This window comes from Semicossyphus pulcher, unplaced genomic scaffold, assembly GCF_022749685.1.
Source record: "Semicossyphus pulcher isolate SPU_LCO1_2020_fin unplaced genomic scaffold, fSemPul1.0.p SCAF_1, whole genome shotgun sequence".
NCBI lineage: Eukaryota > Metazoa > Chordata > Actinopteri > Labriformes > Labridae > Semicossyphus > Semicossyphus pulcher.
This window is the reverse complement of record NW_027211603.1, coordinates 19826927-19853812: the sequence shown is the minus strand read 5'-3', so window position 1 is coordinate 19853812 and position 26886 is coordinate 19826927. Positions and strand designations below refer to the sequence as shown.

The 26886-nt window shown below is 42.7% G+C and overlaps 2 protein-coding genes across 2 annotated transcripts; both read left to right on the top strand.

The window, feature by feature from the left end:
• Positions 1-14062: 14062 nt before the first annotated feature.
• LOC138590412 (trans-1,2-dihydrobenzene-1,2-diol dehydrogenase-like) lies at positions 14063-17277 on the top strand. The gene is made up of 7 exons (XM_069661052.1): positions 14063-14152; positions 14281-14392; positions 14476-14639; positions 15410-15662; positions 16309-16433; positions 16639-16789; positions 17168-17277. The coding sequence occupies exons 1-7, from the start codon at positions 14063-14065 to the stop codon at positions 17275-17277; spliced, it is 1005 nt and encodes a 334-aa protein (XP_069517153.1).
• A 3076-nt stretch (positions 17278-20353) lies between these two features.
• Positions 20354-26856, top strand: dhdh.2 (dihydrodiol dehydrogenase, tandem duplicate 2). Its single transcript, XM_069667897.1, has 7 exons — positions 20354-20443; positions 22735-22846; positions 24088-24251; positions 24326-24578; positions 25176-25300; positions 25539-25689; positions 26519-26856. The coding sequence occupies exons 1-7, from the start codon at positions 20354-20356 to the stop codon at positions 26626-26628; spliced, it is 1005 nt and encodes a 334-aa protein (XP_069523998.1). The 3' UTR covers positions 26629-26856.
• Positions 26857-26886: the final 30 nt, after the last annotated feature.

Genomic DNA, 26886 nt, shown 5'->3' with positions numbered 1-26886 from the left:
AACAGTCTGAGGCCTAAAGAGGCCAAACCCCAAATTGATCACAAAAAAAGAAAGGATTATAGAAAAGGTCGCAAATAGAATACAAGTTTGTGTAGCAGACTTACACAACCTCTCACAACCCCTCAGATTTATCTTGTGATCATTTGAAGAGGTATGATCCCTGCATGTTGAAAAGAAGTGGAATAAACCACCTTATAATAGATAAAAAAGTTCCACCTTGATCATGTCATTAGTCATAGGGGAGTTTCACTACAGAATGAGTACTTTTTCTACTTCTTATACAAGTACATTTTACTGATAATTCTTGTGCATTTTTTACTTAACGTAATAACCTTAAATAAATGTCTGTTAAGTCACTATCTATCACTGAATGAGGTAACACAATGGTGGCCCAGTATGGCCCACTTTGCACTATAACTGCAAATGCAAAGGCGTCTTTCGCAGAAAAAATCGCAAGCGGCGCCCAGTTAGTGACGCGTTTTCCATCACCCAGCAGTGGTTGGTCTGTCAGAGAGGGTAGGCGGAGTTACAACCGGAGCCAACCGTGGACGCCACAGGTGCCGCCGGAGAGAACGAAACAGAGATCTTCCAGATTATAACTTTCAGTAGCATTTTAAATGAAGGACATCATTGTACTGGTGGTTTTACTCTACCAATGTTAAATTCATGCTGTGCTAATACTATCGTGTACATTGAGAGTTGATCACATAATATCAACTCTCTTTAACCTTTCCACGCTGTTTCCAGATCATCGGGTAATTGATGTTGGTAAATGAGAGATCCGGACTTTGATGTGATGAAGTGCTGCCTTGAGCTGTGACCCCACTGTGATGTGTCAACACAAGAACCAGCAGCTCAAGTTGTCACCCCGCCATCTGCTAGCAGTCCTGCGTAAATGTCTGTTTCTAAGCAGAGCCAATCTCCCCTCCAGACAAACCCTGCGAGGCTCATACAGTCAGCTGCCTCTCTCTGACAGGGAGGCTTAAATCCATCTTTAAATGCTCACAAAATGTTTAAATACTGTTTATTGAATCGGTCCTTCAGATTGAATTGCAGAGATTAATTCCAAAATGTGAAATCCGCCATTTCAAAAATATGACCCCGACTCTTCTTAGCTGATTGCCCGCGTCAGAGTGAAATATTTCAGCGGATATTTTTGGGGTTTTGATTTAAAGGAGAGGGATATTTAGTGCTGTTTTTCTGAAATGCGCAGCAGTAAGCTGATGTGTTTTCCTCTCCACAACAAACACAAAATTTTGCAAAGAAACCAAATACATTTCAATATATTAGCATGCTATATTGTCAGAGGATGAGTCCTGCATATTTCATAAAAACCTCTCCCTCGTCTAAGAATAATAACATAAAAAGAAACCCAGAGGAACTCATTTAAAAGAGAGGAAAATACCCTTTCTTATTTTTAGCAATTATAATCCTCCATGACTGGTGATCCCTGCAACACCACCCCTCTCCACTTACTCCCCCTCCCTCGTCCCAAACAGAGCTGATGGGGGAAAAGATCTCCCGTCCTCACATCCCTTTTCCCCCTCCTGGCTCTGGAGACGCTGCTTCCCTCTCCAAACATACACCATCACTGGCTTTTTCACAGGGTGAGGGTAAACTGCAGAACACCCCACCCCCCCAGCCTGCAGCCTCTGTTCCCTGTTTATCATATTAGCCCGTGCCCTTGAGCATTTTGCAGCCCAGACTCAGCCTTTGAACTGAGCAGGGAAAGCAGACCAGGGCGACCATACCATAAATCATGTGGGTTTAAATTCTGACAGTAAATGGCCTTGTGCTAAAGCATCGCCGGACTTCAGAGAGGAGCGTCTTGATTGGTCGGCTCGTGCTCCTGCCACGGCTCCTCTTCCAGCCTCGAGTAAAATCAGAAAAACACGGCCCTTCATCTTTTTCTCCCCAGCTTTAAAACTCAATAAACATTAGCAGCAGAATATATTTAGTGATAAAATCATGAGGACGTGGGAGTCAGCCGCGAAGAGCTGGGGGATCAAATTATCAGCCACCATATGCATCTAGAAAGGCTTAATTACAGCGGCGCAGGACTCGCCATTGTTCAGAATAATTAAGACAGTTTGAGTGTCATTACTGACTCCCACAGCTGTAATTTGGCAGAAGAGCCAGCCTGTTGAGCGCAATCACTTTTGGAGGGGGTCAGAGAAGAGGAGAAGTTTTTGAGTCACGCAATGCATCGAGTGTCACACTTGTTATGCTGACCCCCATGTTCACCTGCAGATTTATGTCTTAGCCACTGAGCCTTCAATTACTTCTTTAGAAGGGACACATTTAATAAAAGGTGCCCCAAGGCTGGACTGTTACATTTCCCATGTCTATCTAGTAAAGATAGGAATTTGAATCTGTTACTAATGCAGCTTTTTGTTGTGTTTTTTCCCTCCATTTAAAGTCAGACATAACTAGTGAAATAGCCTTTTAAAAATCAAACAATGTGAAGGCCCATAAACTGAGTAGATAGTTTTTTACACAATGTGCGGCGCCTGTGTGGCTTAGTGGCTAAAGCGCGTGCCCCATGTGTAGAGGCACAGCCCTCGACGCAGCGGCACTCGGGTTCAACCCCGACCCTTGGCCCCCTGGTGCATGTCATCCCCACTCTCTCTCTTCCCTCATCTCTGACTCTATCCACTGCCCTGTCAAATAAAGGCAAAAAAAACATTTTCTAGTCTTCCGAGCGCTCAAAGCCTTTTTACACTACATGTCACATTCACCCATTCCCGCACTCATTCGCACACTGATGGCAAAGGCCTAAGTGCGAATCTCGGATAGATAGATAGATAGATAGATAGATAGATAGAGTCAGAAGCTCATTAGGACAAATCTCAAAGATAGGAGACATACAATGAAGTCCTTACCATCTGCAGACAGGCATTTTTGCGGAGGCCTTCTTTTACTCGGTTGCACACTAACAAAATATTTCTCATCAGCCAGGTAACAGATGGAAAGCTTGGAATAAAAGGGTCAAAGCCCACATTGTGACCATCCTCCTAATGTGAAGTGGCCTGTGCTGTTATGTCACACAGCCCAGGAGAGCTGCACCACATTCAGCTGTGGCTGTTAGACCAAAGTACAATGGACACTTGAGAGCCTTTTCATTCACCGTGTGCCTTCTTTCTTTCTTATTACAGAACATAAAAATTCCCTGTCGCTGACCACCTCTGTGTGCTTGAGAGTCAGAATTAGATCTCGGGCTGAAAGGACTGTCGAACACTCAGCAGCACATTTACAAAGAGAGAGAGGAGGAGAGGGAGGAGGAAGGAGCGGGGCAGAGGAGGCAGAAGAATGAGATGTGAAGAGGGAGACCTCGAGGAGAATTAATTAAGAGTAACTCATTGGTTACTGGCATGTGCACATAGAATCTAAAGGGGACCTGAGCCTGTGCCCTTTGACCCCAAACCTGACAAATACCATCAAATCAGTGACATAATGGCCTTAAAATAATACGTCATATTGTGCCAATATGAGTGGACTAGGGTGGCAACATTGGGGCGGGATTAGATCATTTGTGGGTGGGCATGAGTGCCCCATCTTTTGTTTTGCCCCTCAGCCCCTAAATGTCTGGCTGCATGGGCTTTATTTTTAAAAAACCTATGTATTGATTTACATTCCCTGTTGATCGGGCCTGGTCCTGTTTTGGCTGCCATTGCAAAGGGCACATTGAAGTGACTTGTCATGTCACATACAGCTTAAGGAGATGGCAGACTATTTAGGCACTTGGTGGTTCTGCTGTTCTCTCCTTCTGCCTGTCAGCACTGTAAAGTTGATCTATTCATGTCAGGCTTTTACAACGGTGAGAGCTACAAATGTAAAAACTGACATGAGACTCAAGAACATTAAGGAGGATCTAATTGATGAAAAAAAGTGAATGCTTTAAGTCTGCGTCTCCCACAATCATTTTAAAAATCACTGGTGCGAGGATAAGACTTTTTCTCACCTTACCTGTTATGAATCAAAGGTCATTTTTGTCAGTCCAAAATGAGAACATCTTTGCCATGGCCAAGTCTAATATGACTACACATTGTGCCCTGGATTGCCAGTGCATCAGATTTAACAGATTTAACCCAGCCTTATAACAGATTAAAAATAACTTTTGAGTTTCTCTCGTAGGTCTGAGTAACAAAACACAGAAGACCACGGTGATGTAAGGAGTGCTGAGGTCGCAGACGGAGCCGAGGAAACAGTGGTTTTGGTTAAAGTTAAAACATCGTCAAGGTAAGTGAATTATGGTGATCGGGGTTAAAAGAAACCATTGTTGTCTTTCAGCCAAGCCGGACTTATACTTAAAACCTCTTTCCCACTGGTCAAAAAACCTGCTAACACCCGGCTTTTTTGCTTAGTGGGAAAGGTTACAATCGGCATTCAGACCCGGGTAATTATCGCCTCGGCTCGGGAACACAAAACCGGGTTGACACGCTAATCTCCGCCCCCTTTTCAGCACGATGTTATGACTCACATTGAAGTTCAGGCCGCTGTCACGTAAATACAGAAGAACAACAAACAACGGTGAATTTTTTCTTTGTTTTGTGCAAGGTACTGCAACACTGGCAAGCCAGCGAGACGAGAGAGCTTCTTCTGATCCGAGGGGAAGTTTGTTGTTTGCCCCTGTTTTCAGTGCGCTTGTGATGTCAGACGGTGACGCAGCAGAAAAGAGACCGAAAGGAGTATACTCCACTGGCAATGGGAAAAGAGACAGCATTTATTAACGGGTGTCCCGGGTTTGAAAAACCCCCGTCAACGCGCTAATTTTGGTGGGAAAAGGGTATAACTGTAGGGGAAAAGGTCTGGCTGAACACATCACAGTAACACAATAAGGAAAAACATTTGGTAAAACATTAGTGCGTCAGGTGAGCTTGAGCATTAAAACGGCTAACTTCTCGCACAAAAAGAAAGACACATAAAACATTAAGATGTATAAAACATAAAGACAGACGGCCTAAGGCTTTCACAATCCAAATCTTCAGTCTGTTAATAATTCTGTCTGAAACAGGCAGCAATGGGAGACATATACCAGAGTCTACATTAGAGACTGTCAGCAGAAACATGACAGTGAACAGCGTGACCGATGTTAAAGTCCATCATTTTGTTGCAGCATTGAACTCCCCTGACCTCCGACCTTTGCTGACTTATGTCTGTTTAATAATATCCAGAAACTTCCCCCTTTCCCAGATTAATAATCCCTAAAGCCGCTTGAGGACTTTAACATAAACATAGGTTGTGATGAGGTTGTTGTAATGTAAATTAAAAAAGAAGAACATGGTTAAGAGTCAGGTGTATTCTACAAAACATGCTCTGCCTGTCTGTATCATGGCCAACAGCCGCCTGTGAATCAGGTTTCACAGAGGCTATAGAGTCTTTATATACCATGAAGAAAGCAGATGCTAATTCGTGTAAAGGATGACTCACTTTCATTAGCAGAAGTGGATCCTCCTGAGCTGTTGTACCTTTGATGTTTCCTCCTTAGGTGTTTCACAGGGAATCCTTTTTTATTTGCAAAATGTGCAAGATTTATATTGCATGTAATTGTCTGTCTGTGTGTGTATGTGTGAGTGTGTATAAGCACATAGCTCACAGCAGTGGATACAATAGACATTTACAGTACGGTGCCAACTCCCCCAGAGCAACGCAGAGAAAAACAACAAGAGGGAGGAGTGGAGAAAATTGTATTGTGTGTGCGTGTGTGCGTGTGTGTGTGTGTGTGTGTGTGTGTTTGGTTGTTTCTATAAGTGTGTGTATGTGTATGTGCAAGGACACAAAAGCTGTGTGTCTGCGTGCGTGTGTTTTTTGTGTGATAAGAGGCATGGAGGAGGGGGTGAGATAGTGTAGGAGGGAGGGGGAGGATGTGAGAGGGTTGAGCAGGGGAGAGGAAAAGACCTGCGAGGTGACGGGCGAGCGGCGGAGTGTGTCTGTGGGCAGGGTGAGAGTGCTGCAGGTGTGTGTATTTCTGAGGAGTGTGAGAAGGAGGCAGACAGGGAGCGAAAGAGGCGGTGTTTTTGAACATGCAGTTCTGCTTCCTTTCTAATCTTGGCACAGCCATTGGGATTAAAGGAGGCGGTTAAACTGAATATTTCATGATTTTCATGTGTCAACCATAAAGAATTGTCGGTAATTAACATGCGCCTTTCTCTTGTGCTGATTAGCTTTGATGTTGTTTTTCTTGTTGACCTATAGTTTCCCCAGACAACTGTTTCCTATTTCCACACCCCAGAAGAACAGTTGTCAGGTCATAGCTTAGCAACCAAACTAGAAAAAGCAGGTTGAATTGATGACACTGTGTTCTAAAAAGACCAATACTGGGAATTAAGAGCATCTTTTGTACCCAGGCTAGCTAGGTTACCTAAGCTAGCAGTAATTGAGTGTTTCCCCCCTGGCTAACTAGCTTACCCTACTTAGCAGTAATTGAGCGTTAGGCTACTTTAAAAACCATGAGCAAATCAATAGCTAGCTTAAGTACTTTGTGGGGTTACAACATTTCCACTGTTTGGAGGGGACATGGTCCTGGATGCTAGCCAGGGTGTTCGCTAACATTTCTCTGCCCTGCATTACATGGGGTTTGGGGACACATTGGGGCGTTCTCATCCTGAAAGCTTTCTCTCTGGTAAAGAAACTGTTTGAAAATGAACATGTGTCGGCTAAACTGAGTGAAACAAGATGTTAGGGCTGTACCTGACTCAGAATTTGTCATGACAAATGTTATTTAGCCACACAATACATAGTTTAAACTATTTATTTCTCCTCTGTCATCTTACATTAATCTCATATTATAACTATAAGTGGTCAGCTGGGTGTTAGATAATTGTTCTTATGTTTTAGGTCACGTAACCCCAGTTTTTATTTATATATGTAAGGTAAAGTATTCAGCTCTTGAGCTAAAGTTAGTGATAGCTATGGTTGCGGTTACAGTAGCCCCCCTAAGAGCGTCAGAGAATCACGGTTTAAACCTAAAACTGATTTATTTTGTAAACACTAAAAGATCATTTTGAGAATCTTTAAAGTTCCTGCTGCGCTGTTGCTCCTGCATTGCTCTGTGTACAGCGATGCAGCTAAAGAACAAAAGTAACTGACAATTATGAGTCGAATCGGACTTCAAGGGGTCAGCCCTGCAAAATAATGGCTTGATCTTACGTCTCGTCTTATAATAATGAATAATAAATATGGCTCTCCACTGCAAAACTACAATGCTGTTTTCTTAATGAAGCTGTTTCTTCTACACGAATCATCAACATTCAAACCTCATTCAATTAGCATCACATGACGTGTGTAGCCATCACATACATGTTAACAACTCCTTTTACAAGAGTCTCATTTAAAAAATGTGCAGCTATAGAAACGCTCTAAGGTCTGTTTTGCTGGAGAAGTCATTTTTACTTACTGTAAAGTACTGTAAGGAATGTTTAACTGGTTATAAAACAACATCCATTTAAAACTGATGTCTCTACAGCAAGCCAGACCATCAGCTATAAGGTATGTGTATATAGTTATTTTAATGCCTGTTAGATTCAGACAAAGGGATTTATGGCACACAAAAAGAGCCTTTGTTTACATTTTGTAGGCATGGTCACACAGTGAGCGGTATGTTAGACAGAAGAGTGCAAGACATTTTTTGTAAGAATAAATTACATACATGTACAGGACAGTATCAGCAAAGAGTTACTGTCCACAGAGGCCACACAATGAGTAGCTTAAACTAACTAACTACTGGAGGTAACGTTACCTTAATGAGCTTGTCACAGCTGATTTGTTTCAGCAACTTTTTATCATTTCTGGCTAAAAAAAGGACCTGCTATAAATGAAGACTCAATTTTATCAATATATTTGTATGACTTTTATTTGGTTCCACTCCCTCTGAATGGACAGCTTGACAAGTGTATTAACAATTACAAGGGTCAGAATGGTCAAATCTTGTTTATATTCCTCTAAAAGGAAGTATATAGTGCAGCAGAATAATTTTATAGTTTGCATGGTAACTGTTCATAGTAATACAGTCTTGCAAGAAAAATCTAGACTAAGCATGATGTGTTGGTGCATTTTCCCCTAATAATTTTTTTCCAAGGTTCGGAGTTTTACACTTAACCTATTTTAGGAGAAATTGCGCCGGCTTTGTGAGATAGTGTGACTAACTGGCTGAAACCAATCAGTGTGTGGAGTGACTGCGGAGAAATGTCTTAAACCGCACGGAGGGAGTTGCTGAACGAATTCAATAATTCCCACATAAGACAGAGCTTGCACTCAAAGCGATCCCAGCGAGGTGAAATCCACTTCCTAATCCCCTGCCAAAAAACTCACATGGAAAAAGAGAGGATTGGTTTTTCTTCCTCACTTTATGTTGGTCTGCAGTTAGGAGCTCCTGAAAGGATCCTATGCTGTCTCCTCTCCCTCTCTCTTTTGCTCCCCCACTGACACCTCTTCCTCCTCCCTTCACCTCCCCCCAAAGCCCTAAATCACTCTGACTGTGGACAAGCATCCTGTTAATAAACAGCCGGCAGGGAAGTGCTACAGTCACCTATACGTGTGTTTGTGTGTGTGTGTGTGTGTGTGTGCAGGACAGAGAAGGCCAGAATAACCTGGAAATTGTATAAAGTCTTCAGGGAGGAAAAAGCACCATATCTGATACTGATAGCAGCGCGGACTGATAAATCCATCCACTGTATTTTCCAAAGCCATTTTTAAACGTCACCACCGATGAGAATTCCTCCTATGTAGGAACAACTATATGCTGCAGGTGGGGAAATATTTCTCATGATTGTAGGCCAAATAAAAGAGCTCCACAGCGCTGAAGAAATGATTCATTGCCTGTAGCACGGTGATGATGATGAGGCGTCAAAGCCGAAGCTGAATTTAGGTCTGGACGTTGTGTGCTATGTCACAGCTGAGAGGCTGGGTCACACAGTTTGATATGCAGGTGCACAGAAGCGCAGGGTTTCCTGCAGCAAAGAGGCAGCTCTCTTGTCAGAGGTGTACCGAGGCATGACACGTAAAGACACACACACACACACACAAACTCACACACACATCTCCCCTCTCGGCAGCCATCCGCAACAGGACGGATGATAAAAATATCACAAGCCCTATCAGGCAATTAAACAGGGAGACGCAGCAGCGGAGTGTGTTGGCTGCTTAATGGCTTGGGCCCCCCCACCCCCGGAGGAGCCAGTGTGACGGCCAACAGGGGGGATACGGACCACTGATGGAGGGGGAAATCAGAAGGTGGGTGAAGCAGCTACATTGGTCTCGGTGAACAGTTTTTCTGTCACGTGGTGGAAGAAGTGTGCTGAGGGAGGTCTCACCATGTGCTGAGGAAAGGGTTTAAACTTTTGACTTTTCTAACAAAGTCGTACATTTTGATGAAGAGATGACTCATCAGTATGAATAAATGTATATTTATATTATTACATAAATTGCTATACAGTGTTGGAACAACTTTTTAATGAGTCATTACTTGTAAATTCTCAAAGAGTGGGTTCATAATTAATCATCTAACGCCTTATGAATCAGTACTGAAACATTAATGAGGGCAACGTTTGGGTTGCCAGGTTGTGAGAAATCTTTTGGTTTGTGCTGATCCTGAAATGCTTTAGTACTCTTTAGCAAACCCGTCAGTCACCACCACATCTGATGCTAATGCTCTGTGTCAAATGTCACGGTGTAATGTCCCTGAATGACCCTACAGAAACACTTTCATTATCACATCAATGACAAGAATGTTGCTGCATCAGACATCACATCCCCGATGCTGCTTCATGTCAGAACCCGCAGAACATCGTGGAGCTGATGGACCTCCACTCCTCAAATGGACATTATCAGCTGAATGATACAGTTTGGTATCTGCCACTCACCTCAGCTCTGCGATGGACTCCGTGACGCCTCTCACAATCTCAGCCGGCCAGATACAAGATGGCACCAGCGTGGACTTAGATAGAAACATGTTTTTGTTTGTTTGTTTTGTGTTGTGTGATTGAACGAGACAGAGATAGAGTACGAAAAGATAGAAAGTAAAAGTGTGTGTGTCCCATGTTCCCTAGATTCAGACTGACGTTAATGGAGACAGATAGTACATACTCCAGTGGAACAACAGCACTGATAGAGTAGTCTCGTTGTTTAGCACTCAATCAGGAATAAACATTCACCACAAGAAGAAAACCTCTCATCATAGGGCTTTATTTGTTGGTTGGAAAACCCTCTTTTTGCCCCATTACATGTTAAAATAAGAGGAAAGAGGAGACATATTATGGCATATCTATTATCATGACCTTGGTAAACACAAGTTATGTGCAGCTTCTTCTCTGTGAAGGGATTGATGAATCTACCCAAATGATTTTAAACCGGATTTCACTTCACCAAACAGCTCTTAATTTTTCCTGCTTTTATTTTGAAAGGTAAGCAATGTCCGCCTGCATCTTTGCTCAGGAGTAAAAAATAACTGGTATTACTTAGTATAAATAAAGATCACACCGCAGTGAGACGTTGCAGGTGTTACACAAGAGGAAATTTAGCTTAAAATGAGCTTGGAGTGTGTTGTCTCACAGATGTGAGCACTCGGTCACATTGCTCAGGGGTGTTTTGGGTAGCAGTGTGCACAGTTGGTACGATTAGAGCTTGCTTGTTCTGCACTGTGCAATTAACAGTGCAGAATTTGGACCCCAAAACAGGCAAGGGAGTGAATACTGATGAGAATAAAATGTAATAACCACCCTGCGGACATGTTGGTTAATAATGTATCCCTCCTGTCTTTTTGCATGAGTGTTTTCAGCCATATAGAGGCGTGCAAACACAACACGCCTAGGCATTGCAAATGTGGATTTGGCTGACAAGAACCATGAAAATACATGAAGAGTGGGTCGAAATGAGGAATGGTAACTTGATGTAATAGCTCTATGTGTGGCTGTATTCCCTCCCTTCCCCATCACTTACATCCAGATGAAGAGGCTGCTAAGTCAGCTCTGGTCCAGCATGCTCCTCCTGCTCCGCAGCTCAGCCTCCCTGTGTGTGTGTGCTGCAGACACAGATAGGACTCTCAAAGGGCCGCCACAATGCTGGGCGATTCAAAAGCTCCCATTTCTGCTCGTTTCTCTCAGTCTCCCTCTATCACACTTTTTTTTTCTAATGGAAAAAAAATAACCCGGCCCACACATCAGAACATGCTGTAGCATTGATAAAATGACTTATTACTCCTCGCTGCACACTTCTCCTCTCTCTTCTCCCTCCCTGGATTCATCAAACTCCCAACATCCCCCCTCAAAATGGCTGGCACCTCCTGGCGCTTGTCTCGCCTGTCACCCTTCCTCTGCTGTGACCTTGAGACGGAGATGAAGGAGTGATGGTGAGCCCATATAACTGCTGCAACACAGTTCCTCTTTCCCCCCCGATGAAAAAAATACACAGCAGCAAAATGGCTCTCACCTACACTGACAGCTGAAGGAGGGGGTAAAAAAGCCTCTGCATATCCACATCAATCAAACAGGATTAGGCTGCCTCTCTCCGGTCCTTTTTATTTCCCATTAACTTGAAGTTGCTGATGAAATATGGGCTGTTACAAAGTAACTGGGGTTGCAAGGCATCAATGTGGGTTTTTACTATCTTCAGTAATTACGTTAAATTAGAAAGAGCGCTAAACAACATCAGCAGTACTTCCAAATAAAAGTGAAATGTGTTGCAGCCCTCTTGTATGCCCTTCCAAATATAAAGTTTAAAAGTATTGGCACCATCATTAGCATATTCTGAGTTTGGAGGCTGTATTCTGACACTGGAGCACTGCCATTGTCAATGACAAAGAGGGGCAGAGTCTTTCTGACAGCAAGAAACGCAGATGAAATGACATGACAATGTGTGAAACAAAACTGTCTGCTGTGATCAACCACCTTCACATGCAAACTGATCCGCCCCCGTCTCAGGAAACTGTTGTGACCGGTCACATGACCCATTGGATGCCATTCTTCCGTGCCCTGGTGGAAAAGAGATGAAGACAAGAGATGATGCATGAATTCTTAATCAAATAAAGACAGTGAGAAGTGATAGGAGTGGAAGGCAATCGTCCTGGCCATGCTGAATTAATGAGGCGCTGGCTTCCTTCCGCATGCCAAGTTTCTGAATGACTCGGCTCGTCACTGTTCACTTTCTTGAGCTGTCTTGACCGTCCGCCTCGTTCCCCGGGCCAGGCTCAGAATCGCAGCCCCCAAAACTCCTACATGTGATACCCACTCGTCAGCCGCTCTTCATTAAAACCGAGAGACGGATCAGTTTAGCCTACAGGCTTGTTCTCCTCATGACCTTGAGCTCATGCAGGGAAGGGTTGCTTTCTGCAGGAAATTTGGGTTTTCAGTCCCTGCTGAAAAGGAGGCATCCATAGCTCAGCTGAGGAGAAGAAAAATGGGGTCCCTGCTGTCATGGCTGTCATGCAACCCTGTCCTAGTCCTGTCCAGAAAACCCTCCCCTGACCACCTGAGCCTCAGCGGTGTGTGCCTGTCTGCTGGCAGTCCAGTCAACTCAAAACCAATTCATTGCTTCACACCAATTCAAAATCTAGTTGCACTCGCCCTGTCAGGTTACACCTCCCTCTTCACACCTCTACCTCTTTTCTTAACACCTGTGGTGATGTCACCGTGTAACCCTAGCAGAGAAATACTACTGTGCCCTTGTGCCATTTCTCACATGAAAAAGTAGAAAAAGAAAGTGGAAAAAGAAGTCCAGGCCCTGTGGTATAGGCAGGGATATCAGGCCAAGCCCAATGCCATTTGCATACAAATTGCCCAGCTGGCACCTTGTTGTTATGACAACGGCACACAGCTCCCAGAATTCATTTGGAAGTGAAACACAAAAGGAAAGCCAGCGAGGAGAGTCATTGATGATTTTTTTTCTTCTTTCATAATGAAGACGCTGCTGACACTGAGACTATGTTCTCATGTAAATCCAATCACCATTTAGTACCTGCAGGAAATGAGAAGAAAACTCATACACTGTGTAAGGTAATGACTTGAATGTAGGTCAAATTCAGTGCGAAATTAAATGGAACAATATTTTTACTGCAGGAAAACATGTTTAAAATTTGAAACACCTGCTGAATTCAAAGTAACTACACACATAAAAATTATCGGGTTTTTTTCTTCACAAACAGATCGACAAACTGTATATGACTTGAGGCAGAGACTTTCCAAAGTGCCTGTGTCTTCTTCTTGACTCACCCCTTATTCTGCAAACCTTTATATAATTCCTTACAATGAGCCATGCCAAATCCTCAGAGCTTGAGAGAGAGAGAGTTAACTCCGCTGACAACACAGTGTCCTCTACTGGCAGCATGCGGCAGGAAGTTTACACACCCGCCTGCCTGGCTAAACGGATAATATTTAGCTCAAGGGCAACTGAGCTGATGCTTTTCCATAGTCATCCTGGCTCAGCTTACTGGCCAGTTAAATTGCACTGCCGTGGGCTCCATGGTCATTCTGTGAACCCAGCAGATCTATTTACCCCCAACAACCCCCACCAGACCGTGGTTTAATCATTGGCCTCTGTGGGGCTGTCAAACCATCGCAGGCTAATCACTGCCGCCCTCAGTGGGAAACAAAGCAGCTCCTGGACCCAATACTTGACTTTTCTAGTGTGTGAGAGTGCTGATCTATGTGAGATGAACACCCCCGCTCTGTACACATTAAACTGTGCACCTTTCCCCGTTAGCGTGTTAATAATAAGAGCCCCAATGATGGCCCTGTTACAGATTGTCAGAGACAACTGGTGCAAGCCACCTCAGCCCGGATTGAAAGGCCTGTGTCAGCAACAGCACAACAGTGCTAGCGTGTGTGTGTTTATTTGTGTGTGTTGCACCCTGTACCTCAGGGTTACAGCAGAAGGAAGGTGACACATCCTGCCTCCGCAGCATATAAATGCAGGAGCCTTCTTGCTGAAGTGCTGCTGGCTCTGAGGCGGAGCAGTTTAGTGCATTTCTTCCCGTGAACGTGCAACCTTTCCCAAGGTCATACCTTGCCAGCAGCTCGCATCTTTACTAAAGCACCACCCTGCTCATTTGTCACTTACCATCCAATTCAACATGGCAACCCGATGGGGACTCTGCGGCGCAGGGAAGATCAGCCACGACTTCAGCGTGGCCCTGAAGAGTCTGCCTCCTGGAGATCACCAGGTACTCTATCTAAACAAGCTCACTGCATCTTTATTGTCACACAGGATGTCCTCCTTGCACTGAACAGAGCTGCAGACAGAGAAACACTGAGATACATGTGTGTGTGTGTGTTTTTCTCTTTCGTACAGATAGCAGTCATTGCATCGAGGAGCTTGGAGCGTTCCAAAGAGTTTGCCAAGAAGCACGATATTCCTAAAGCGTATGGCAGCTATGAGGAACTGGCAAACGACCCAGATATTGGTGAGTTGAGAGCTATGGGCAGCCATAATGGTGTGTTGGTGTCAGTGTTTGAGGGTGAGTCTGGAACATGTGTTTCCTCACAGACGTCGTGTACGTGGGAGTGCTTCACACCGAGCACTGGCGAGTTGGTCTGCTGTTCCTCAAGGCTGGAAAGAACGTGTTGTGTGAGAAACCTTTCGCCATGAACTCAAGCCAGGTGAAGGACCTCGTCGCCTCAGCCAAGAAAAACAATGTTTTCCTGATGGAGGTAATTTTGCAGAGATACATTCATGTAGACATTTGCATTGGGGTCACTTGCTGGCAGTTGGGGTCATTGCAGGTAAAGGATGTTGCTAACAGAACACAAAGAAGGTGTGTTGGAGATAAAAAGGTAATAAAATGTACCTAAAATGATACCTAAAAATACCCTTTGCATTATTGATTTCCTACTACTTTCCGACTACTATACTATTACTATAAATACCATATTCACTGCTATGTGGTAAATATGAAGCCACAGCTATTAGCCAGTTAGCTTAGCTGAGCATAAATACTGCAATTAGGAGTAAACCTTGCTTTGGTTAGAAAATCAGCTCACCAACACCTTAAATATTTTCACAGTCTGTAGATTGTTTCTCAAGTTATTTGTATCAGTCATGACAACCTATAAGTTACAGCTGCCAGCCAAGAAAGAGACCAGAGTATAGGCCTCTGTGAAACCAAAACTTGTCATTTTTCGACCTTGGATATGACACACAAGATGTAACAATGTTAATTAGTTGTTTTTAAGTGTTGTGCGTTGATCGACTTTGTTACCTAAAGACATAACGGCTAGCTGTTTCCCCATTTCCATTTTAGCTAACTAGCTAGCTGCCTGTTAGCTTTAACATTTTCTCAGAAGCATGTTTGATCTGCCGCCGCACTTATTGGAGGTGGAGGAAGTTGAGAGCTGTGGTGATAAACTGCTGCTCAGGTGAAACTCCAGTATGAACTGTTCACTGTTGCAGTGGTGCAAACTGTCTACTCTGTTCGTCTCAGGCCATCTGGTCCCGCTGTTTCCCCCTGCACGGTGAGGTGTGCAGACTGCTGGCGGAGGAGGCGGTAGGGGAGGTGAAGCTGGTAAAGGCCTACTTCGGCTCCCCTCAGCTCCACATCCCCCGCTCAGTAAAGAAGGAGCTGGGTGGTGGCGGGCTGCTTGATATCGGCGTGTACTGTCTGCAGTTTGTGCTGATGGTGTTCAACGGGGAGAGGCCAGAGTCCATCCAGGCCACAGGGGTTCTGCTTGACTCAGGTATGATTCAGCACGCGGGTCATGCAGCAGAGGTGAGATGTAGATTAGTATCATTAACCACACAGCATGAATCAGTGATCTCAAGCTGGCTATTGAAACTGCTCTTTGTAAACTAAACAGGAGAAAATAAAAATGCTCAGTGGGACACAGAAAATCTCTTTTTTATGAGCTGTCCAAAAAGCAAACACCTTAGGGAAGAATTCTTCACACAGAAAATCCCAGACTTATCTTTAAAATGTCAGACTAATCCAAATCCTCCCCCGAGAATACAGTAATGCAGTAAAAGTGGCAGGGGAATATGTAACTGCATGTCTCACAGCAAGATATCCTTCACTGTAAGACCGTCACACTGTACATGTAATGAGCATTTCTTATCTTTAACCTGCCTTTATATGGCATATTTGGCAATTTAATAGTGTATTTTTGTGACCTCCTCTCTTTTTAATCAAAAAGTCATGCCAGGAAAGCTGAACAAAATTGAACTGATTTGACCTAATTGAAGTGTGCTGATCAAAAATGCATTGAAATGACCTGAAGTGAACTGAGCTGAATGAAGCCTGAAAGGGGAATTTAACTGATATCCAGAGCAGTATTGTAGGAATTAATTTAACTGTAACAATGATTGACTTTTTTAAATGTTTGGCAGGAGTGGACGAGTCGCTGGTTGTGGTGATGAAGTTCTCCAGGAACAGAATTGCCTTCTGCGCCTGCTCAATCTCTACTAAACTCTCAAACGATGCCGTCATCAGCGGCACCAAGGGCTCCATTCGAGTATGCTATGCTAGTCTTGTAACAGGAACATTTGGCTTAATTAAGAAATGATTGAGACATGCAAAAACTGAACTGACTGCTAATTACTTTCACATTTAATTAAACTGAAGTATTCAGAGACAGATCCATACACTCTCTGCTTTTCATAACTTATGAGTTGAGTGATTGGATTTACCCGGCAGTTTATTTCCTCTTTACCCTCCAGGTTGTCGGCCCCATGCACTGCCCGACAACACTTGTGGTGAACGGCAAGGAGACGGAGTACCCTCTGCCTGAACCCTGCCTCCCTATCAATTTCACCAACAGCACCGGGCTTCGCTACGAGGCAGAGGAAGTGAGGCAGTGCCTGCTTAAAGGTAGGTCATGATAAAAGGCAAGTTGTGTATTTGTCTTCAAAGAGATGAAATTGTTTGAACAGCCAGAAACCAACATTTCAAAGGTAAGGTGAAAGAAAGACCATGCAATTCAGTGAAATGTGGCTTTCATGAGGCTTTTTGTTTGAATTTAGATGAATACTCAAACCAGATCGCATTCAGATTGGTTATTAGTCCTTGAAATGTCCTCTAGCATTATGCAGTCCGATATTCCTATTGTTTTTGCCTCCTATATTAATTTACATAATCTTTAAACCCCTGCTGTGACACAGGGAATATGTGCATAATTTAACTGTTGTCATAAACAGACTCGTCTTTCAATCAGCCTCATTTCCCTGTTAAACTCCTCTTCATCTGCAGGGCTTAAAGAGAGCCCACGGATGCCTCTGGCTGACTCCGTCTTACTGACAGAGATCATGGATGAAATCAGGAAGCAGGTGGGAGTCGCCTTCAGCCAGGACAGCCAGTGACATCACTCCAAAGCCGGTCTGTTTCACCTGACCTAAACCTACTCAGGCGGAACGGAGGGAGCTGCTGCAGGCGGGCTTTGGATGTTTGGTTTTAAGAAGATCATGCACAGCATTGAGTGACAAAGCCTGAGCAGACCCAGCTTCACAGAGGCAACATAATATTAGACAGAGAGCTTTGGTACTTTTTGCATTTTTAGGCCAGTTCTACCCCAGATTCACCTTGTAAACACATCGTAGGTCCGTACAAAACAGTGCATGACAAACACTGTCAGATTAAAAAAAAGATTTGGTTGGAAACATGTCTTTAACCAGACTAATCCCAATGTAAACAAATAAGAGCAAGCATGTCATGTGTAACCCTCCTGTAATCAAGTCCTGGGCCTTTAAAGACATATCCATCTGTCACTGCGAGGTGTGTGATTGATGAATCCAATAAAGGATTGATTGTGAAAGCCCTGTTTCATTTCAAATATCATCCGCTGCAGAGAGACTTCGAGTGGCACATTTGAATCAAAGTGTTCTGTCATGTCTGACCCCGGCAGCCGCGCACAAATAGATTCATGCTCTCCATACGAAAATAGGCTGCACTGTCTGCTTTTCAAGGTTGGGACACAGAAAGGCCTTTATGAGTCAGCAAAGAGCATGGCTTATTTAATAACTGTTCTCAACCTTTTGGGCTCAGAGGACTCCTAAAACTGGAGGAGGCCTCGTTTGTACAGGGTTCAGGACATGAATGTAAAGTGGTGCTTCACATTCTTTTTCCTTCTATTTAGCTTGTTAAGAAATAATGCTGAAATGCTGCAGATATGTATCTAGGAAGGACCTCTAAACATACATAGTTCTCCCTGTGCTGTTACCCTACTGCATTTACTCATTTAATAAAGAGGTTTAATAAATAGACCACTCAGCCTCTAGCAATATAATGATAAATATTGGCCTAAACAAAACGTCCCTGCACATGTCAGCTCTTCAGTAAGCTGTTTTGTGGCTGACCTCTGACCACTCAGGGTAATTACATGAAAAAAACCCTAACCCATCGAGAGAAGTAGTACAACCAATGCATTGGAAAGTTAAATATCTATGCATTTATTCTTTCTTTATTTATTTTTTTAATTAATAAAGATACATATAGGGTCAATACTTTATACATCCCAAGTTAAGTGTCAGTGAAGCACAATACCAGTTTGCACCATTTGTCACAAGCAAAATTAAATATAGAGTAGGGTGTGAGTCAGATAGTCAAATTGTGAATACTAGATTTACAAAATAGCTTAAACAGTAACAATAATAAATATTAAATAAATGAAAGATCCCTTTGAGTATGGATAGAAAAAGAAAGATATATATACGATATTTGTTTACTCTTGTGTTATGTCTTATGATCATTATCCAAAGGTCATGCTTTTCCACTGCAGGCACGAATCATCATCACGTTATTTTAGTGCTACGTCACAGTTAAAATTAATACTATGTCTCCATCTTGTGGTGGGGACAGAGTAATTTTTTCAATGCACTGTTTATATACCTCGGCTGCTTCCCAAGTCTCTTAAATTGCATCCATGTTCCCTTCACTTGCGTCGTTCACTTGCGTCTTAGTCCCTCCCACCAGAGATGCATGGAGAGACGCGAGGAAACCAAGAGAGGAGAGAGGAAACGAGGGAATGTTTTTTAAGAGACATGAGACGTCCTTTCCGATGAAGCGTCACGTGCTGCGACGTCCGTTTTTGATTATCGCGTCATCTGATCACCGCTGGATCAGCTGTCAGTCTGCTTTAACAGCTGTTTGTGTCTGCACACATGTGCTCTGTATTAATTCAAATAAAACACACAGTAACAGTGTTTCGTCTCTGTAACCTGTTACCTGTTTAACAAACACCTGCACATGAAGAACAGGCTGCAGTCTGTGTTCCTGCTGCAGAGCCAGACGGACATTTCTTACCAGCACTATGTCTTTATATTATTTGTTCATTATTTACATTTTTGATCACAGATAATCTGATCTGAATTAATTATTTAATAAGCCCAAATACTGTCTGTTCATGAACTATGAAAATGATTTATTAGGCTAAAAGTTTCAGGATAAATAGAAATCACGTCACGTTGATCAAACCCGACCTCACTGATGATCACTCTCACACGTGACTGAATGAAAAGTGTTACCTGCTGACAGAGAGACTCTCCTGCTCCCTCTGAATTCATTCATTCATCCATAATAAAAGTTATCAGGGGAATAACTGATCATGACAAGAGGTATTTTTTTTAGATTAAATTTAATAGAAATGAATCTGTTTTTGCTGCTTTTGATTTTTAGATGATTTTTACTCAGATGTTGACCCAGCAAACAAATCAAATCTGCAGTTATTCACTGCATTTTATATATTTTACGACAAGTTATGATCAATATTTCGTTCTAAACGATCTCAGCTTGTCAGATACCAACTCATTATACCGACGTTGTTTATAGTCGGTTTCAAGGCGCCCTGTAAAGTCTGTTTTAAGGTCCGCTTCTTCCTCTCTGCGGTATGAAACTCCGGTGATGTTGTGAAGTTTCACATAAGTCCGATCTGCTGCAGCGTCCAATCACGAACTGATCTGTAATAAGGGGGCGTGTCGGCCAGTAAAAGATTTCCGTGGAGGCTGCTCTCGTGTATCCTCGCTTATCGCTCTTCGGAACTCCCTCCTCTCTCCTCGCTCCTCGCTCCTCCGAGCAGCGATAAGAGCTTTGAGACGGTCAAAACAAATTCTAGAAAGTTTCAATATGTACTCCAGATAAAGAGATAAAGAGATGTGTAGCTTATATCTGGCAATAATGTTTGTAATAATCAAAATAACCATATTATCTTGTTTGTTTTTATTTTGCTTTATTTTGTTTTGTTGTGTTTTATGGAAGGGGTGGGGGGAGGGGTTATTTGTCTGATATGTATGCTTGTATGTATGTTATGTAGTAATAATAATAAAAAAAAGCTTTGAGACGGTCCTCAATATGGCGGCTCCGGAACTACTTCCGGTTCGGGCGAGGAGCTATCAAATAAGAGACTTGGGAAGCAGCCCTCGGTCAGCTAGTTTGCTGTCCAACATGGCAACCAGGTGGGGAATCTGCAGCGCGGGGAAAATCAGCCATGACTTCACTGTAGCCCTGAAATCTCTTCCTCCTGAAGACCATCAGGTATCAGTTTGAGTAGACGCATAGACATGAGACAGTGTTTTAAATGCAAGAGAACACTTGAGGACTCTGTTGGGCTTCTCTTCTCGCCCGTGCAGACTGTATTCTAATCCTGCTAATCCTGACAACCCTAAATTATCACTGTTTATCAGAACATAAAGACATGCTGTGGATTTGCAACCGGTATCTTCAACTGTAAACCACTGTCACCATTTTTTTTGTGAGTTTACATACACAGCAAGGTAAAGTCTGCAGCATATTTACAGATTGTTTGATTCCAACACGTAAAATTCCTTGTACTTGCGAAATCGTTTGCACTCTTTAACCCTGATTTACTGTACGTTTTTTTAAATGCAGAAATAAATCAATTGAGGCAAACACAATTCAAAAGCAGCCTCAAATGAATCGCGTATAAAACTTTAATCGAAAGTTGAAACTTAAGAATGACGGTTTTAAATGCTGTGAAAGTTTCACAGCATTTAAAACCGTCATTCTTAATAGAGATGTTTCGGTCCTGAACGATTCGTTCAAAAAGAACGAATCTTTTCAGTGAACGGAATGATCCGTTCACTTTCAAGCATCAAAGTCGTTCCTTTCGTTCACTTGGCTCCCCACTTCTTCTTTTAGGAAACCAGACTGATTGATGTTAGCACGAGCCAATTGCGTTTCAGAGGAGGGCTGTTTGTATCACATCTAATGTATCAAATCACCATCATTGGTTAGGAGAACGACTGAACGTATCATCGTTCATGAACGAGTGACAGTGACTGAACGTATCGCTTGACCGAATGTCTCTCTCTCTCTCTCTCTCTCTCTCGTTCACTGAACGAAGCGACCTGATTAGGTGCATCTGTACATACAAGTCAATTCACAGACTCAGACTCTGATTAAATATATTACATCATCAGGCCCTGTGAATATATAAGGAGCCTCATTCACCTCCGTTAAACTTTAAATACAACATATCATAAAAACGGTGATGCAGACTCGCAGCGCTGAGAGGGAGAGAGCATCTGCACAGAGGGAGGGGGGGAGCGGGTCATCGCGGACTGAAGTGATGACGAGATATAAAAGTTTGATCATAAAGCCTGATCATCTACAGCTCTGTGTAAAATATATGTAGTACACAGCAGACTGCAGTCTCTGTTGACAGACAGACAGACAGATCTGAACACAGGTCCACGTTATTAAACGTCTGTGTTCTCCCCGCGCTGCGTTATAAACTATGATGAACTGATCGCACAATGAAGTTGTAGTCTTCGTATTTTATTTTATGTATTGTGTTTTGTACAGATATGGACGTATGTGTCTGAAATAAAGAAATAAAGTAAAGTACAATACTAGAAAAGATATTACAACAGCTCAAAAATAAACTGACACAACAGCAAGATGAGATAACACATGAATGTTTATTTTTACATAAATATAATATTTTCTTTTTAATATAGTTGGGCCAAGTAACTGTTATTTTATGATGATTGAACAAGAAGACCAGTAATGCAATGGGAGCCGTATTGTTCGTGAACGAGTGAGAGTGAGTTACGGGTAAACCGGAAATGTCACTGAACGACCTGGTGAACGAATGTAATGAACGAATCGTTCAGCTGAACGAGATCCGAAGATCCGGGTCACTGAAGTGAACGAGAGTTGACATCTCTATGTGAAACTGCCAATAAAATTGTTTGCTGTCGTTATTTATACTAAGAGGTAACATCCGGGGCTTTTAAAATGAAGCCAATACGGAAGTGACATAAACTGCTGTTCCTCGAGTGGCCGCTTGAGGCTGACTCCAAAACAGAGTCAGCGTCATCAGAGTCACAGAAAATCAATCCCCATCTCTTATCCCCATATCTCGGCTAATATCAAAATGATTAACTTTACAGCAGTATTAAACACGTTCAGAGCCTGGTACAACAACGACAACAAACGAAACGTTTTGGACTTCATTTCCAAATTCATGACAACTGTGTGGGAGCTGAGTTGTTATCCTAAACAACTGTTTAAATTTTATGAAGGCCTAAAATTGCACTATTAGGGGGATGGCCACTTTAAATGACAAATGCTAGGTGTGATTGTGTTACCCTAATTCCAATCACTGAAAATAACCTCAGTGTTTGAGTAGGAAAATATAAGGCATTTTGTCTATATTGAGGGAAAAAAGATATCCGTACACAGAGAGGTTAAACTTCAGCCTCCAACCAGGATAACAGAGGGCAACTAGCTAGATTGTAATATAGTGCTTGGAACAGTAACACTGCATTGTAATAAATAATGTGATAAAACTGTGATCACAGGTTGTGGCTGTGGCGGCTCGCAAGTTAGAGGATGCACAGGAGTTTGCCAAAAAGCACAGCATCTCGCAGGCATACGGCAGCTATGATGAGCTGGCCAGAGACCCAAACATAGGTGAGTTTCTGCAGACCTGGGGTCCGTTTCACAAAGCAGGTTTATTGAAAACTCTGAGTCTGTTAACCCTGAAATGAGGGAAACTCTGAGTTTTCCGTTTCACAAAGGGAGGTCACTTAAGCTCTCGGTCAGTTACCGTAGTAACAGACTCTATGAACCTAACCTGGTCGCGAGCAGGTTTTCTTCAGGAATCTCAGAGTTTCGCTCCGTCTCCTCCCTCTAGAATATAAAACCCTCATTCGACTTCCTCATTCATTCAGCCCGTCTCACGCGTGTGTTTGAGCGGTTACCGAATTAAAAGAAGAAACGTTGCGTCTCTGTGCTGCTCTGACCGCTTTGCAAAAGTCTTTTATAATTATGATAAAAAAATCAAAAGACAAATCTGTGTCAAAGTCATCATTTGTAGATTTTCCACCACCACTGCCGAGAGCACTCAGATAAGACACCTTAAGTTATTGGATTTTTTTTTTTAAACTAACACATTCATTTTAATCAACATGAATTATAATGTATGTGAAGTCAGCATCATGTTAGGGATAAAGCTAATGCACATTAAAACAGCCACTGAATGATATTTCATCTGTTTCATATTTAAAATATGATTGAAGTGCTTCCATGCATGTTTTTTTCTCCCGCTGGATTGCTCCTAAATTAATATAAATTTTAGCTTCCGGTCGTGATTAAGTATTAAATAAATAGACCAGTTCACACTTGCAAATTTACTCGAGCAGCAGTTTCTTCCCACGCCGCTTCTCTCTCTTTTGCAGCTGCAGCCGTGTTACTTTATTTTTCTAAAAACATGCTCGTATTCGCTGAACGTCCGCATGAGGATTTCGAGCTCCGCTGGTGTGACGTAGGAGGACCTCTTTTTGTGTACCGTTGTCATGGTGAATCGTGGTATCGGGGCTCCATTAATGCTGGCTTTTTATAGTCAGCGTGCACGCACTTAACTCTGGCTGAACCTACTCAGAGTTGATTGAACTAACTCTGATCAGCTGTTCTGGAACCGAAAACTCAGAGTTTCCTATCTCAGAGTAGATCGACTCAGAGTTCAGGGTTAGACTCAGAGTTTGTTGAACCTGCTTTGTGAAACGGACCCCTGGTGATTGGCTGTTACATGTTTGTGTTTGTGATGTGAATTACTTTAAGGATGACAAACCTCAGCTTTAATTTCCTGTGAGTATTTTACTGATACATGAATTTTGACTGTCAAATACCTCTTTTTTGTTATGTGTGTGCAGATGTTGTGTATATTGGTGTTATCCACCCCTACCATCTGAAAACATGTCTGCTTTTTACGAACGCCAAGAAGAACGTTCTGTGTGAGAAGCCACTGGCCATGAACACCAAGGAGGTGAAGGAGATCCTGGCCTCTGCCAAGAGCAATGACGTCTTCTTCATGGAGGTACAGATGGAGCAGAGAAAAAATAAAAAAATAAAATGTCTTCATAGCTTTAATTTCCCTTTCCTTTGCTCCAGGCCTTCTGGACCCGATTCTTCCCAGCCTCGGTGGAGATCAGACGGCTGCTGGCTCAGGGGGAGGTTGGCGAGGTGAAGATGGTGAGATCTGAGTTCGGCGTGCCAGTGTTACATGTACCGAGATCAACGCAGAAGGAGCTGGGCGCGGGAGCGATGCTGGACCTTGGCGTCTACTGTCTGCAGTTCACATGTATGGTGTTTAATGGAGAGAAGCCCGAGTGTATTCAGGCCATGGGGGTGTGCCAGGAGACAGGTGATGAAAAAGCCAACTGTAGGGTCTCACGGATACAACCTCTGAAGTTCACATGAATAAAATTGGGAATAGTGTTTGCACAGTATTTGTGATGCAACTTTCCTAGATTGGTCTTTAAACAAATCACACACAGGTCACACAAGTTGACAGTGGGAGGATTGTTATCCATTGACCTCACTCAGTTGTATATGTCTGTTTGCAGCTCCATATATGATGACAGATGGGAGTTTTGTATCTTGTAAAGTGTTTGCTCCAGCTTCTTTTCCAGTGTAATTCTTGCTGTATGTGAATTGAGAATTTTTAACCAAGGGAGTGTTCCTGTCTGATAAGACTTCCCTCTTATCTCTCTCAACTTTATGTCCTTGAATGTGTCAACTGGCACAATAAACTTTAAGGTTTTATAGTCCAGATACCTGGTGTTGCCCTACCTTCTTATACACAGTATCCCTCTGCTACATAACACACAGTGGAATTAACTGACATCTTTTTTACAGAGGATTCACAGAAGACAACAATCACTGCTGTTGTACCTGAATTCATGTTTTATGTTCTATTATTGCTTCAGTAATCATATAGTATGTTTGTATGCTGTTGCAGGAGTGGATGAGACCGTGGTTGTCACTCTGAAGTTCTCCAGGAACAGGATGGCGGTGTTTACGGGCTCTGCAGGCATGCTGCTGCCCAATGACGCCATTATCGTGGGCACAAAGGGCACCATCAGGGTACGTCATCACAGTGTGGCTACATAATCAAATACATTTCAGGGAGTGCAGTACCACTTTGTACCGTCTGCATGTGCATGCTGACTGATACAAATTAGAGAAAGGGAAGTAAGGAGACAACTGTGTGTTCTGTTTGACAAGGATGGAGCCGTTTCTGTAACGTCATACACTATACTGTATATTCCTTCCTGTTATTTCTGCTGTTATTGTTGTGAAAACAGCTGGTGCATGTTTTTAGATCCCTGCCCACATGTGGTGCCCCACATCACTAGTGGTGAACGGGAAGGAGACTCAGTACCCAGTGCCAGAACCCTACCTGCCTCTCAACTTCCTCAACAGTACAGGGATGCGTTATGAAGCAGAGGAAGTTCGACAGTGTTTGCTTAAAGGTACTGTGACATTCAGCGTGTTTTGGTCTGCATTTACAGTATATAACTATAAGAAAAAAATAGCAATAATTTGCACTGTCCAGACCAACATAATCATTAAGCCATGCATTGTATTAACACATCACAATGCATGAGTAGATGTGAGATGTTCATTCTGCGTCATCTTGATCTTTAACCCACAACTTTTCTCATTGAGAGAAATTAGGAAGTTATAAATGGTTTCACACTAAGGCTGTGTTCGAAATGCCATACTGTATACTACATAACACGTACTATATACTACGTACTGTATACTGTATACTGCATACTGCGTTCAGTGGTAGTATGTAGTATGGAGGAGCTTTTCAAATTCATTTTGCAGTATGCTACGCCAGGCGGAAGTAATCAATAACCGCTGCTTCTTTAGCTTTAGCACCCCCTTCTGCCATATATATATATGTGTATGTGTGTGTATACTGCTAGTATAGTATGGGATTTCGAACACAGCATAATCCAACGGCAGGCACGTGATTGCTGACCATGCATGACAAGGCAAATTTCAAACTAGTTGCAAATATTCACTTTTCCAGAAATGTTAATACAATATAATTTTACAAAGACTGATGTTCTATAAGTGACACACTGATGTTCAAGATGCTCAATCAGTAAAAAAAACTTGGTTATTTTCAGTCATGATTTCTTTTGCATAGTTAAGTGTTATACACAAACTCAACACCAGGGGGCATCTGAAACCTTAATGCCCTATTACCATAATCCGATGTGCAGACTTATTGTACAGTATATGCTGTACAATGTATATGTTGTGATAGTGTTTTATCTTCCCATGCAGGGCTGAAGGAGAGTTCAGTAATCTCCCATGCTGACTCTCTTCTGCTGGCTGAGTTGGAAGACGAGATCCGCAGACAGGTGGGGGTGACCTACAGCCAGGACTGCCAGTAATGAAGCTGGATCACTTTCCTGATTAAATAGAACACATTTACGATGGCGTGGAAACTGTTCTTTATGATTTGAATGGTTTATATTATCAGTGAGGAACTTTTGTAAGCACAAACAAAGGTAATTTTTTGAGACATTTTCTTATTTGACTGAAAATTATTTGATACTGTATGGTTCATGTGTCAACACACTTGAGCTCTGATCATTTATAAAATACATTTTTTTATGAGAATTGTATTTCTCGAGTCAGAGTTTTTCTTG